General features: G+C 41.8%; 1 protein-coding gene across 5 annotated transcripts; it reads left to right on the top strand.

Moving 5' to 3' along the window:
- Positions 1-3,767: 3,767 nt before the first annotated feature.
- Positions 3,768-11,502, top strand: LOC147894124 (uncharacterized). 5 transcript variants are annotated; one of them, XM_087385067.1, is made up of 4 exons: positions 3,768-4,866; positions 4,976-5,168; positions 5,277-5,341; positions 11,119-11,502. In XM_087385067.1, exons 1-4 carry the CDS (start codon positions 4,744-4,746, stop codon positions 11,134-11,136), a joined length of 399 nt encoding a protein of 132 aa, XP_087241193.1. In that variant the 5' UTR covers positions 3,768-4,743; the 3' UTR covers positions 11,137-11,502. The 5 variants fall into 5 exon arrangements, with proteins under 5 accessions (XP_087241193.1, XP_087241195.1, XP_087241192.1 ...); XM_087385069.1 differs by lacking the exon at positions 11,119-11,502 and adding an exon at positions 6,653-6,805; XM_087385066.1 differs by lacking the exon at positions 11,119-11,502 and adding an exon at positions 6,601-6,650.
- Positions 11,503-15,386: the final 3,884 nt, after the last annotated feature.

The raw sequence follows: 15,386 nt of genomic DNA, 5'->3' as shown, positions 1-15,386 counted from the left end.
TTTTCAAACTAGCACATACAATGAGCAAAGGAAAACAATCTTTTTTTAATATTTCTTGTGTCAATGTGTAGTCTAGTTGTAGAGTAGAAAATATTTAAAGGATATTATACTCTGCGAAGCCAAGTAAGACCTTGCAAAAGACTCCCGATTAGCTCTTACCAAAAGTAGTTCCCTACTATCATTGGTTTTCGAATTCATACACTTGACACAGCCTTATTATCTTTGGCAATGGGTATCTCACAACTCAATGCTTCACTTGCAAATTGATCAATTTTGGATTTAAGACAATTGAGCGCTTTTGCACTACACATGCCACCATTGTAAAGTCACTTTGTTGACTATTTTTGGCATTTGTTCCTGCATATATATCATTCTTGTAAAGCCTCTTAGCTATTTCCAACACATTGTTGTCATTATCTTACTATAGGTAATGAGTTTCTACATTGAATTGTCCCATCATGGCTTGAATCATACATTTGCTTGAGAACTCCTCTCATATCTATGTAGGTTGGACTATGTCTTATAGAACAATTTGTTTAGAGAGGGAGTCTTATAGATTAAGTAGGTTGACCATAATCCTCCCAGAGGTAGCTCACAGTCTTCATAATTAAGTTTATGCATTCTATCCAAATTTCAATAGCCTTTCATAGTGAAGCATCTCAGAGTTCTCATGTGTAGATAATCTTGATGGAAGATGGGTAAGCCTCTACATAAAGACCCAAAAACTCTCTAGCATATAGCCATTTACATTATGATGATATTGTAGTCATGACTCTAGATAAATCCATGAGTGGAGAGAGTAACTAATTCATCCTTGTGTTTCCAATGGGTATGTACAGTATACAATTCCAGTTTAGAGCTCATGGAACTTGAGTAAAGTAAATAGATCCAATCACCTCAAATGAGCTAGTTAAAATGATAAGACTCATTGCATGCTTAGATGGATCGTACTCCACTTTTTGATCATGAAAATTTGTAGGTAATCCCTCACCATGGGCCTTTCCACATACATCATCATAGTCCAAATTTTGTAGTGATGATGTGCCATCACATGCTTGCAAAGATCACACTCCACTCTCTAATTATGCAAATTTGCATGTAATCACTCATCATGAGGGGCCCTTCCATGGATCCAACTCCACATTTTGACCATTTAGCTTTGCACAAAGAAGCCCTTAGCATGAGGCCCTTTCATCTCCGTAGATTCTAGTGATTTATGCCAGAGTGAATTGTGAATGTATTAAGTTTTTACCACTACTTCCCATCAATCCATCAGCCCTCAACATAGCACTCATTCATTGATGCATGGTTGAAAACAAGGAAATATACATTCCTAACCCTACTCTTGGTTGAAAACATGAGGGAGAGGGGATGGAAAGCAGCAAACAAGAGAAGGGTAAGGGGATTGAATGGCATTTACTAAAGGCAAGAAGCAAGAAGAGTAAAAGACATGACTCTTGGAAAAAGAGAGAGATTCTATTCCTCAAACCTGCATACAACAACTGAAGACCAAAGAATTCCATTTCAAGCATTGAGGACTTTGTTTTGCTTCAAATTTTTAACTTTTTATGCCATGTATTTGGAATGTAATGTAAGTTTTGTTCATTTACTCAAGCTAAATTTACTGACAAAAGGATTTACGAATAGGCCTTGAACACACGTGATATACAGGGTTTACACATAGTGAGCCCCCCAAGCACTACTTCATCCTTGTAAGTTGTGTTTCCTATGGGTATGTACAGTATATAATTCTTATTTAGAGCTCATAGATCTTGAATAAAGTAAACATATCCTATTATCTCAAATGAGCCAGTTCAAATCAATAGACTGATCAACATGCTTAGATGGATCATCCTCCACTTTTTTATCATGGAAATTTGTAGGTTATCTCTCACCATGGGCCATCATAGTCCAAAATTTGTAGTCATGATGTGCCATCACATGCTTGCAAGGATCACACTCCACTTTCTAATTGTACAAATTTGCAAGTAAGCCCTATGAGGTGCTTCCATGGATCGAACTCCAAAATTTGACCATGTAGGTTTGTAGATAAGCCCTTAGCATGACCATTAGATTCTAGTGATTTATGCCATAGAGCATTGTGCTTGGATTAAGTTTTTTACCACCACTTTCGATAAATACATCAGTCCTCAACATAAGGACATTTGAACATTAGTTTAGTCCTATGAAAGTGCAGATGATACTATCAAATTTTCCCAAAACAACAGTGTTTTAGCATGCATTCTAGATGTTCTACATAGTCCATACGTGATATAGTTTTTCATCCAAGACTATACTAGTTTGTCCAAACCACATTCCTTTATGTCCATTCAACATCTGAAAACTCACATGATTCTAAGATATATCATGCATTACATTTTTTATTGAAGCTATTAGGCCTCCTTAAAGTCTCATCCTTGATAAGATTATGATATATTCAGCTACGTGTGATGCCGATTGATGTTAAGAGACTCCCAATGTAGATTAACTTCAACTCATTTTAGTTGAGCATTCAAGACACTTAGGATATTTAGGCAATTAGACGTTCCCCATGGAATATTCCACATCCATCTATTATCATACCTCTTCAAGTTTATGGGACATTATAATAGAGTAGAGTATCTTACCTACAAGTACCATACTTGCTCTTCCAATCCCTGATATTATACATCCCCTAATTCTTGTTGCATAAATAGATTACATAAATTTTTATGATCTCCCATGATTTAGCATATCTATGGAGTGCATGCCACTTATATTGGTTTGGTGACATCCTTATCACATGGATCATAGCCTTAATCTCTTGTCACCTTGCCCATCATGATAATTATGATAGTCTTAATCTCTAAGGTCACTCCGTCCTCCACGAATTTGCTCTTAGAAGGGATACATTACTTGCTTGGTGCATTCAAGTAAGGGAATCAGCGTTGACTTTCATTGTTTCCCTATTTAGTCATCATGCTAGCTATCCCATCTCATGTGAATGTACCAAAGCAGCCATTGCAATATTAACTAATTGATGCATAGGCAAGGCTCAATGGTCGAGGAAACTACAATGCTCAACTCTCGAGGAAACTACATTCCTTAGGGTAGCTTGAGAGGGCCCAAATCCCTGCCCAAGTTTGGATGCTCAAGCTCCAACCAATGGCATTCTTCCACCTCTGACACCATGATGATGCCCTGAATACGAGGAGATCCCAGTGCCTCGATGGTGTGTAAAGCTTGCGCCTGTGCGTTGAGATTCGTCGCTACCCCATTTGAGGAGGTGTGTATCCTCCCCCACTCGACACCCACCCCCTCCCTCACCCGGCACCCACCCTCAAAAATTCAAGTGAAGGGCAATTATCTTAGGTGGCCCAATAAAAATAGTGGTCTTCTCCACTACTATAAGAAAATAGTGGGGGCAGCATATGAAGGTTGCCCAGCTGGTGGCCGAGTCAAAAAAGCTGCCGCAATATGCTCTGAGGGGATTGGAACCACATCGTATCGCCTTCAAGATGTCTGTCAACCACCACGTCAATCACTCTTGTTAACGTATCCAGACAATGAAGAAACAACCGTGGGGTGGTTCCTTGTTAACGCAGCCAGACAATCAAGAAATGACCGTGGGGTGGTTCCTTGTTAAAGCAGCCAAGGCAATGAAGAAATAACCTTGGGGTGGTGTGAACGACCACAGGGGCAGGCATTGGTGCGTGTGAACCCGGGCTTAGCATAGGAGGTTTTGAACAAGCTTTGTTTTTATCAAGCATTCTGCACCAATCTTCAAAGCTTTGGTTATGGCGTCCTGCCTTAGCAGTCAGCCTGTCCTTTCCACAGCTACTGATTCCTGTTGCTTTGGACTGGTCGATCCGTCCTGCCACATGTAAGCAACAAAGTCATCGCGACAAAGCTTCACTGTTGAGCAACGTTTTGCAGTCCCATGGGTTTCAGTCGTTTCCAGCTACCCGCACGGATCAGTAGCCTCTGATTCCAGCTCAATAGAATCGAAAAAGACGAGACGACGACGACGACGAAGAAGAAGAAGATTGCTCCCGACAAGCTTCCGTCACCATGATGGAGCGGATTGGGATGGAAGCTTTGAGCGAGGTAGCTGGTTGCTGCATGGGGCGAGAGCAAAATTAAGGGCAGGGTGTGCGGTGGTAGGAGGCGGATCGTGGAGGAAGTTGGAAGAGGCAGCTGCAGAGTCAAAAGTTGGAGGGAGGTTGCAGGCAGGGGAAGGGGGCAAGGGTGAAGAGAAAGGGCGGAGAGCGGAGAGAAAACAAGCCTGGAGGTGGAATCGGATCGAAGAGGAAGAGGAAGAAGGGATTGAGGAATGGAAATTCCATAGCGATGGCGATGGTGGGGAGGAAGAGAAAGGGCGTTGCGAGATGAAGAAAGCATGGCGATGGAGCTGCTGCTGTCGTCTGTCTCAGGGACCCATTGTCTTGTGCAGGATCATCGCCCTTGCCGTGATTAGACCTCTCTCAGTGCGCGATGAGCACGACCCCTGATTAGTGGAGCTCCTTGCCTTCCTCTCCCATCCGCACCCATTCCCTTCCCGCACGGCGAATCGCCTCTCCCCGCCGTACTCCCCAACAGTTCTGCTCTTCGATCCACCATCCCCCACTTACATTCCGCCCTGCCTTTTGTTGATCTCTTGCTCTGCGAAAAATCTCCGTTTGCGATCACACCCGTCGTGATTAGGCTTGGATTTGAATGCCAATGATACCCACCGGAGCCTACACGACTGTCGTCTAGCTTGCCATGTCAACTAGAGCTGTTGAGTATCGCTGCTTCGGAGGACAGTCGCCTTGGAGCTGCCGCAAGGCCACCTCAATGAAAACGCGACCTCCGGAAGCGTTGGACTTCTTCATTTGGACAGCAGAGGTAAATTGCAATTGTAAGTGTCAACCATTTGCTCTGCTTCGCTGGTTTCGCATGATTCGGAGGCGCTTCTGATGTCGTCCGTGTAATTCGTCGTAAATAAACTTTGCAGGATGTTGGAGCTTGGCTCGAGGGGATTGGTCTCGAAGGGTATAAGGAGGTATTCAAGCAGAACGACGTGAACGGGGAGTACCTGGACAGTCTGTCAACTTTCACGACGGAGCAAATTTTGAGGTTTATTAGGCGCTGTCGTATGAAATGGGGAGATTTCATTACTCTGTGTAAGGAGTTGCGCCGCGTGAAAGGTTTGATTCCCCTATCTTCTACCAAGACACATTGCTACCTCGTCATCAAGGAGGCATCTTGCATCTTTACTTGATTGATTTGGCTTGGAAACTGTGTTATCTTTACAGTGGCATGCCTCCACGGTGAGCAAGAGATTCGTAGTCCTTGGTGGGCACCTTGCTGCTTTTCGCAGGTATTTATGAAGGTTGCCAAACACAACCGCCAGTCGAGGGTGGTTTCGATAAAATTTGATCCTTGAACGAGTCTTTCTAGTACAATTCAATGGTGCACAATTTCTTCTGCTTTTGGAGCCAATCAATTATTTGCAGCTAGGTTTAAGCATAATAGCATTATCAACAGAGCCACTCAATCTTGTGTTTCAGCGTTTGTGCGCCTAAGACCCTGCGTGTAATGACTCGGGGCATTTCACGTTGTTTGGTGGTGTGGCCTTGTAGAAATCTGAAAGTTTTTACTCGCTCCTCATATGGACGCTCGACCACTTTCAGTATATTCCAACTTTAGCTAAGGCATTCTTCTATCATGTAGTGGTACCAGCAAAACGATCATCATAAGGCCAAACTTAAATGTTCATCCCTTTTGGTTGCAAAGTTGAACGTCCATTGGGGTGCCTTGAAAGGAAGAATGCTGTAAATAATCCTCCAGCACTCTTGGAAAGCTGTGCCATGATGCGAGTGTTGGAACAGCAGTCGTATAAAATGGAGATGAAAATTAAGGTTGATCCCTGTCAGAAAATGCTTGTGTAGTTCTACTCTCGCTGTTCCATCTCCTGTGAGTGTATTTGTGAGCCTTGCAAAGCTAACTGCCTACAATGTGAACCTTCTACTTGTGCCATTATTGATTGCTTTAGCTTCAATTTGCAATGTGGCTTGAGTGCGTCATTTGTCATCAATCTTGAAGCTGATCTTGAAGACTCGTGGGCAGGGTGCCATTCAATAGGACCAATCTGTTGGCCAGTAAAGAATGGCTTGTGAATCTCTGCAAGCACCCTTGCAATTATATTGAGCTGTATCTGCCTCATTTTCAATATTGAATGCTGAGAACTGACTGTTGCTGATTATTTTAGGATTCTGATGAAGAGGTATATCCTGTTTGTGTCTCGTGTTTCTTCATATGTGCAATACCTCCAGATGTTTGCATAAATTGATAATTCTGGTTTACCATGGGAAACAATGACATGCTATTTCTTCCCACCTTCTACTCCTTGGTTCAGACTTGCTTCAAAACATGCTTTTGATGATCCGGCTCTTCTGGCTGAATGCAGAACTAGGGACTGCATTTGATTAGCTGTGTTATCCAGTATTTGTCTTGAATTTGTCATAAACAAGGAAATACACAGAAACGGCCTGCTAATGTGGTAGAAATGACTAAAAATAAAGTGGCCTTATATCTGTATATGAAAGCATGATACGCATAATGGTTATTTGTCTCTAGATCAAGTCAGCATCCAAGGCTGAGTCTAGCTGAGCCTAACATTGGCTGGCAGCAACCATCCTAGAAGCTGATCCTAGCATTGGCTGGCAGAAATGAAGCTGACCCTAATGGCCTTCAACAGAAACACATCCGTGTCTGGAAGTAGGAAAGTGTAAAATGTTGTGCCTAAGCTTTGTCTATGGATCGACATGCATTACTATTGGGAGCAGGCAGACTTTTCTAAATCTATATGTTACAACTGTATATTGACAGGATGATTGTGTTATAATTTTCTTGATCCCTCTTGCTAGCATCTTTTATTTTCACCTTGTACTCGAGTTCTTATACATGAGCACAAATTTCAGTTCTTAAACTTTTTATGAAGCACATCAGCTTCGGATATTTAATATGGTTGAGTTGGCAGAATGATGTTGGTAAAGGCATAGGTTATCATTCTTCAATGCCCACTCCCCAACTTCTAAAAAGTGAAAGCTGTGGTCAAACAACGCAAAAAGGATTAGCAAAAAGCACAACGGTAGTGGACTGCAGAATGTTTCTCACTATCCATGAAATACAGTCGGATACAGCTGGAAGGAGAAACATTTGAGACTTTGCAGCATTCTCTCTGTTAAATGAGCTGCTCTCTATGTCTAGATTCTATCTTTTTCTCCTTCAAGCATCCTCACGTCCAAATCAAGGTCACATATCTTGCTCGAGAATGGAGACGTCCCACTAACAAGCCATGATCCTAAAGGCTAAAAGGTTCCATTGTGAGTCGCCATCCCTTCTCTCCCAAATGGTTGTGGATCCTGGCGAGGACTTTGTGGACCTTTAGATGTTCCTTCCAACATCCCATCCATGGACACCATAAGCATGTTCTGCATCACCAATGTGTGAAGGTGCCATGCATGAGATGGCACAAATAGATGCGAAATGGCTAAAGGGGACACAATTCCTGTCTAATGAATGAAACTAAATTGAAGATTTTAAGCCAGGAGGGCCTTAGGGAGGCCTATCGTTTACCAATTTGGCTAGTCCCATGGGATCATTCGTTATGAAACTAGACCTGTATCGTTCACCATTAAACTGCTTTAAATCTATATTGTACCAAGTCCCGAACCAAAGCATGAGATGAGACGCCATTGTGTGTCGCGAGCTTGGTTCCCTAAAAAAACCGTTTGTTGGTTTGTAAAGGAGGTGATCAAATTCAGCTGTATTACAAACTTGGGTGCCTTGCCATGCTATATTATTCAGTGTACTCTTTGTGGTATAGACGTAAGCCTTCCTCTTGCGACCCGCATAAATTGAGTAATAAAACATCAATGCATTTCAAATCCAAAAGGTCGTGTGCTTGAAAGTTGACATAGACAAACGTGGCCGTTTGGAACTTTAGCTTTACGAGTAGCATGACCTGTCTACGACGGCAAGTCTCAAGGTTGGGATTTTCTCTCTCTCTCTCTCTCTCTCTCTCACACACACACACACATTTCCATGGCCGTCTGCGATTACTCTGTCTCAACTTTAAATTGAAAGCATGCTTTGTGTAACGTGCCTCAACTTTCAATTGAAAGCATGCTCTGTGTAATGTGCCTAGGTCGATGGAGGAATAATCTCACTACCTCCTAATTTCAAAAAACAATAGCAACATGGAAACTTCTCCTTTAAACGAACCAATCGAAATGCCTCACTCAGCCACTCCACGTGGGGGAGATAGTCCAAGTCGGATTTTACAATCGTCAAGGACGCGGCTTGACGAGAAAATCGAGAAACTGGAGGAAATGGACTTATGGTCGTTTTCACCACTTGCAGTATGGCTGGCGTGTCACTTTCATGAGCTACCTATATTGAAGAGGATTTGAAGTGGGAGAATGGTCAAGTGCTAAAAATTTGATGTTGCATTCCATAGTAGTAGGAAGTGGCCTATGAAATTGCTTAAATACCTTCTGAATATACTTGCCCTAAGATGAAAATTTTCCATATTTCTATCCCAAAGAAAATCATGGACTTCTCCCATGCCCTTCTTGTCAAACTCTGATGTGAGTTGACTCTTAGCTTTCGAGATGAGATGTCCATTGGAGCCGGTGATGATCAAGTCATCAACATAAAGCACTACAAGAAGGATGTCTTCTGGAGCCTTTTTTATGTAAAGAGATGGATCTGAATGGCTGAAAACTAGATGTCAAAAAGTGAGGATGAATCCTTGCAGTCCATGCACTAGGGGCTTGTTTCAAGCCTAGAGTGATTTCTGCAACTTGCAGACCTTGTGTTCCATCCCACTAACAGCATATCCCAGAGGCTGTGTCATGTAGTTTTCCTCACCGAGAAAACCATTCATAAAGGTATTCTTCCTTGAAGCTATTGTGTCTACCTCTCCTTCATCTTTTCTAGGATTGCCTCTCTCTCTTCTCTTTTCTTACATGATCGAGGAAATTCTCTCTTACTCAAACACATGAATTGTTCTAGAATACTCTACACACAGCTAGCTTGACATTTCTCTTACATACTCTGTTGTGTTGCTCTAATCTTCAATTCATTCATACTTTTTGAAATCCTATACATGTTTCTGAACCATCAAATTAGAAATTGCAATCCATTTGAATCCCTTCTTGCAAATTGCAACTAATATTGGTAAACATTTGAGTGGATTAGAGCCAATCAAGATGCGTATTTAGAGCCAATCACGATGCGTATGATTAGCTATTATTCAAATTCCAAACTTGAAGCCACTTTTAACAAAGCGTTCATGGTTAAAGAACCTTGTGGAGAAGAAATAAGACCTTGGAGAAGCTTCGATAGATGTTCTACCCCTTTTCAGATAGATGGCATCTGAAAAGCTCTTAAACAACATATTCTCTTTTGGATGTTGGGTCTCTAGGGCATATATTGTACTAGGTAAAATTTGGACGTCTAATTACCAAATATCATTTACAGTGGTATCCATCCTTGGTGGGGAATGTGATCTCATTTGTGCCTAGTTGATGTATAAATTTCTCTTCCACCTTACGGATTGTGATGGTTCTACAATATGAAGATCTCTAGAGCTGATTGTCCTTTTGCTCTCCTCTGTTTTGAGCGTGCCCAACTTGATTGCCTTTAGAATCCAGTGTCCAGTCGTTGTCGTTAATGCCATAGCTGATAGTAGTCGATCCATGACTATCCACATCTGCTGGAAGTAATAATGCAGCTACGTATTGTGAATATACTGGGTAAAATCACAGATGTTGAGCTCCGATTTGGAGTGATTGACCAAAACAGAAGAAGGCGAAGAAGGTACTGCAATGACGGAGTCTCCAAAGATTTGCCTAAGCTTACCTTGTATCCCCTTATCCAATATAATCCTCTTCTTTCAACATATTCATCCTGCGCGCTTCCTCATCCTTTCAATTTACGTCCGCAGGTCCTTCCTTGCACCCGAAGCATGCAAATACAATCACCAAGTCGACGTCGGTCCTCAGAGGCTACAGGAAAATCATCTTCCTGAGCACCGTCTAGGAGCAATCCTGACATACTTGGCTCAAATCGGGGCCAATTCTGTTGATGACTTGCACTGATACCTGTAAATCGTGGCCTCCAAGAGCGAGCTCCAAGGCAAGCGCATCGCAAGGTTAAGGGGGTACTAATGAGAAACTAAAATCCTAGCCTTTTGCATGGTCAAGCTAAATTTCCATCTATATTTCAGACGATCTTTGTAGAGACTCCAATATTCCAATTCTGTAAAAGCAGACTCACTACGTCGTGGCCTTTTGCATTATACCTATGCTTCTTAGAGCAGTTCGCTTGTCATGAAGACTCGATGTTTTCAACGTAGACTTGACAAGTTATCACAACCCTCTAGACTCGAAAGCCCGCCTTAGGCTGAAACCTACTTTCACAGGCAAGCTTTGCTCCTGCTTAGCCAATTCTACTGAACCCAGCATATGCTTCCCATACAAATAGGCGGAGAAGTAGGTGCCTCTCTCCACCTGAAAGATCTGGCAGTCGAATTGAAGGAGAAGGCAAGCCTATGCACCAGCCAAACTAAGCATCAGCTTATGACGATTGTTTTTCAACATTAGAATGGCTAGATAATGGTCAAGAAACTACGTTGGAGCAGAGAAGATTTCATAACAGCACCGAAAAACTCCTAATCATTGCAGGTTTTCAGACTTCTCTGAGGTGGCTTCAACAGCAATACCGAAGAGCCTCTTAGAAAACCAGTGACTCTCCAAATCATAGAACTGCTTGGTGAATCTAATGTTAATGAGCTAAATCACCCGCTGGGGAGCTTCAGAGATCTGGAACTCCGTGGAAATCGTATTGTTGGAAGAACTCTACGGATGCCACGATCTTGCTCTATCTTTGATCTCATCAATATGAACTGAGTCGCTTTTTGTATAGAGTACGTTTCCATCATGGATGCCTGGGGCACGTGTGCTGTCCTGTAGATTTTCTCCATAGGCATCGTCTTCTCCCGCTAGATTTCAAGATTAAACTTAATTTTTTCTTCGATCTGCACCGCATTACCTCCCTCTTTTTGAATTGCACGTTCTGATTGTGTAGAAATTCGTGCATGAATGAAAGATGGCATCTTCGAGTTCCGGTATGCAGGCAGAAGAATAACGCGGCTCAACGGTTGTGAAATTCGCTAAGACCGAGATCATCTTACCTTGAGGAAACAGTTATCTGGGAAGGAGATGCTTATCGTCCACTTGGTTCATGGATTTCCACCAAGCCACGGAGAAATTGTTGATGGATGCGGTTCAAGGCTCCATCCCTTCCGATATCGGAAGGATTGAAGATCTGATTGTTTTAGACCTGCAGAAAATGGAACTACAAGGAAATATTCCGTTGGCTTTGGCGGACTGCAGGTTTCCATTGGAAATTCCTCAACGTTGGCTCTTTCTTCTCGTCCGTTCTGTTACCTCGATCCACAGAGGGCATGCTTCGGACAGACTCATGATTGAGTGCTAGAGTACAAGGCAGTTGGTTCTGTCAAGAGGAAAACAATTTTCAAGATGAATAAATGGTTAATTTGTAACACGTGATGGAAGCCCTATATGCGAAAGTTTGAATGATTTACAAACTCCGTGGCTATAACTGATTTTAATCTGAAGGCAAAGTTTGCCACGTGGTAGCAAAAGAGGAGCTCTTGATGGACACATGGCATAGCCCTTTGAACGACACCTCAAACTCACAATTAAGTAATATAAGAGATAAGAGAAGATAAGATAAGATAAGATAAGAAGATGAACTTACAATCATGAAGTCTCTCATACAAAGGGTATATGAATGCTTTGCCCTATCACACCATGAGTGTACATTGTATTACAATAAAACTTAAAAGTCACAACTAAGTAGAATCCAAAGAGAAGTTTCAAAGCCATTTTCTTTTTAGTTCTTACGTTTCTTTTTCTCTCTGGAGGTCTCTTAGGTACCCATGATCTCATATAAATATTCATTTGTTTTCTTATATGCCTATTGGTTCATCTTTGTTTCCTTGTGTTAGCATTAGTATTTTGTGGAATATTTTTGGGATTTAGCACCTCTCTCTCTCTCTCTCTCTCACACACACAGACACACACACACACACACACAAAACTAAAGAAAGAGATACTCAATTACAAGCATCAAAAGACGTCATTATATGACAAGAAGACAGTATAATCAAGATCTCGAGCATGTAGACAATCATAAAACGATTGTCTCAGTGATGCTTGGAAGAATTGATACTTGGCGACAGAAGGATCATGAAAGATGCGATGATTGCGGTGGTCATTCAAAAGATCCCTGCCACAGAGGATGAAAGCCAAAAATTATTGGCAAAAGATGGACTGGGGAAATGAGCCTATAGCCATTGCTGTAATAAAAGCAAGAAACCATGGGACTCTGGGTAGTGCCAAAATAGATGAGGCATAGACTCCCATGTAGACAAACATCGCCCCCCCACACACACACACACACACATGCACGCACGCATGCACACACTTTTAAAAATGGAATCGGTTACACACACACACACACACACACACACACACACACACGCACACACACACACACAAGCTGATTTGTTTCTTCCTTTATACTATGAAGTTTTTGTTGTTTGAGTTGGGATTTCAAAGATTTGCAAGCTCTTGCTTTACCCAAGAGATTACAGAATCTCTCGAAACTCAGATGGAAGCTTATGATAAGAGCATAAGCATAGCTTTGCTTATTAGGGTCAATGCAGGATTGGGTGTCACCAATTGCAAAACTATTTTTGGGGCTTGCCACGATGTGTGCTGTAGGGGGGATTACCAAATCAACCACTGCTCACGATGATGTGACATAGCCCATGAGCTTTTTGGGTTTTTTACATGGCATGGAAGGGAGGGTCCCTATTCTCACCACCACAATTTTGACTAGGCGTAGTCTCACTGTAGACTCCTTTACAGGACCAGCACTGCTAGTGTCATTAGATCTTGTATGCGTTGGTAGCATGTCACATGAACATGGATGCTACAGTTAATCTACTGTAATCACCGTGTTGGTTCCTGGTGTTGAACATGTGGGATTGTTCATGAATCTTTGAAGCCATGAACATGATTCTTAATGGATGACAGGCTCACGCCAACCACCGCGGTTGCTATAATACGCTCATAGTGGTCCAAGTCGACCACACCATGATGGCCACATCAACCAATGTAGTTATGGAAGCTATAGTTATGTATGACAACCATTGTGCTTGTTGATGATGTGGAACACATGGTACTAAATATGTGAAAGTGGTATATGGCAATGATTACAATGGTTGAAATTATAGTGTAGATGCCGTTGGCCCACATCAACCACAATGATGGTAAAAGAAAGCCATGTTCACCACCACGAACTAGCCAAGTCCACCATCGCGAGGCTAAAACCAGTCATGCCAACCACTGTGACAACCACGTCAACTAGTGGACATTGCCTCCTAATAGAATGATCTCCATAAAATGCAGCCCAACCCCATTAACTTTGAAAAAGACTTTACACAGGAAAAGAGTGCAGAAAGGGGAATCCGTAATGCTTCAGACAAGGTGGCAGAGGAGATGAAGAACACTAACGCACACTTAAGGGAGGACAGAGTCACTTTTCCTCTGGCTACTGATAGAGCAAGAAACTGAGCAATGGATATAGGATGCCAAAATGGAAGAGGATGAGGTTAAGCCTGGATGGTCCAAGGAATTCAAAGATGATGTCAATTGTCTATGCCCCAACTGGAACAATGGATAGAAGAGCCACTTGGGATGCAATGATGAACTTGGGCAGTGATTGTGTGAAACTACGGGACTTCAATATGGTTGAGGGCCCAAGGGATAGGTGGTTACAGAAAGGTTCTATGCTTAGAAGTCCTGAGCTTCAAATTTGCGAAGACCTCAAGGAAAACCTACAAGTTGTGGACATAGGTTCAACTGGCTTATATACTTCGTGCAACAGACAGATAGGGGAGCTAATAAGAGAGGCAAGACTAGTCAGAGTTTATGTTTCTCAATCTCTTCTAGATCGAGCCTTGGGATTCAAGCAAAGAACCTTTTCTTCTCTCACTTTATCAGACCATAAACATGTCTTAGCTTGGATAGATATGGGAAATGGTAGAAAATGCAATTCATGGTTTAAAGCAGACCCCTCCTTATTCAAACTTCAGCCTGTGCAGAAACAGGTCATTGAGAGATGGAATATGGCTTTTTTTTATAAAAGATTATTGCTCTTAGGGATGGCAAAATGCTGTTTCAAGTGTGCAAAAAAGTTTAAAAGAAGCTAGAAAAAATGGAGCTCTTATCAGGGCTAGGACGATGGATAAGTTGAAGGATGAACTGGAACAACTAGAACAGCGGGAAAGACTGCAGGACAATAATGCCCAGCAACAATTGTTAGACAAAAGAAAGGAAATTAGAATCTAGGAACAAATCAAGATCCGAAATGCTAAAATCTATTTCAGAGATTGGTGGGCAGGAAAAGTTGATAGACTAACCAAAGAAAACTTAATGAGAATTAGAAAAAAGAGAAACCAGGAGGAAATTCCTCTTTTGCAGAAGGACGATGGCTCTATTGTCAAAATAGAGGAAGAAAATATGGAAATCATTGTTACTCATTTCAAGGATTTACTTAGCACAGTAGACCCAAGTGATGAACATGTTTTAGAGGCTAGGAATAGATGCCAACTAGCCAGATAGTGTAGAGTTTCTAATTTGGACAAATTGTAGCCAGAAAATGATATTTCTTTGCAAGAACTTGAAGAGGCTGCATTCTCTATGGTTGAGGATAAAACTCTAGGGGAGGATGGTCTTCCAGTACAGTTTTACAAGTTTTTATGGGACACAGTTGGCCCTTCTTTAATGGCATTGTGGAAAGAGAGCTCTGAACAGGGATTCTTGCCCAATCACTTAAATGGAGGGGTTATTAAACTCATTCCAAAAGATGGGAATAAGACAATGTTAAAAAACTGGAGATCTCTAACTATGTTAAACTGCTCGTACAAGATCTTTGCCAAAGCCCTTGCATTAACAAGATGGATAATTGGATTCTTCAGGAACAGAAAGGATTTATCAAAGGTAGACACCTATTAGAGGCAATCATAAACCTATGGGAAGGATGCACACACGTTGAAGAAACCAAGCAAGATGTATGCTTTATAAAAATTGATTTTGATAAAGCTTATGACATATTTAACTGGGATTTTATTTTTGCAATCCCTCAAGAATTTGGGGCTAGGGGAAAAGTTCACATCATTTGTTGCTTTGCTACTTTGCAATGCATCAACAAAGGTTTGTGTAAATGGAGATCAATAAGACAATAAGACAAGGGTGCCCATT

This window comes from Dipteris shenzhenensis, chromosome 14, assembly GCF_047967505.1.
Source record: "Dipteris shenzhenensis isolate YYH24624 ecotype China chromosome 14, Dip_SZ_1.0, whole genome shotgun sequence".
Classification (NCBI taxonomy): Eukaryota; Viridiplantae; Streptophyta; class Polypodiopsida; order Gleicheniales; family Dipteridaceae; genus Dipteris; species Dipteris shenzhenensis.
This window is presented reverse-complemented; position numbering and strand designations above follow the sequence as displayed.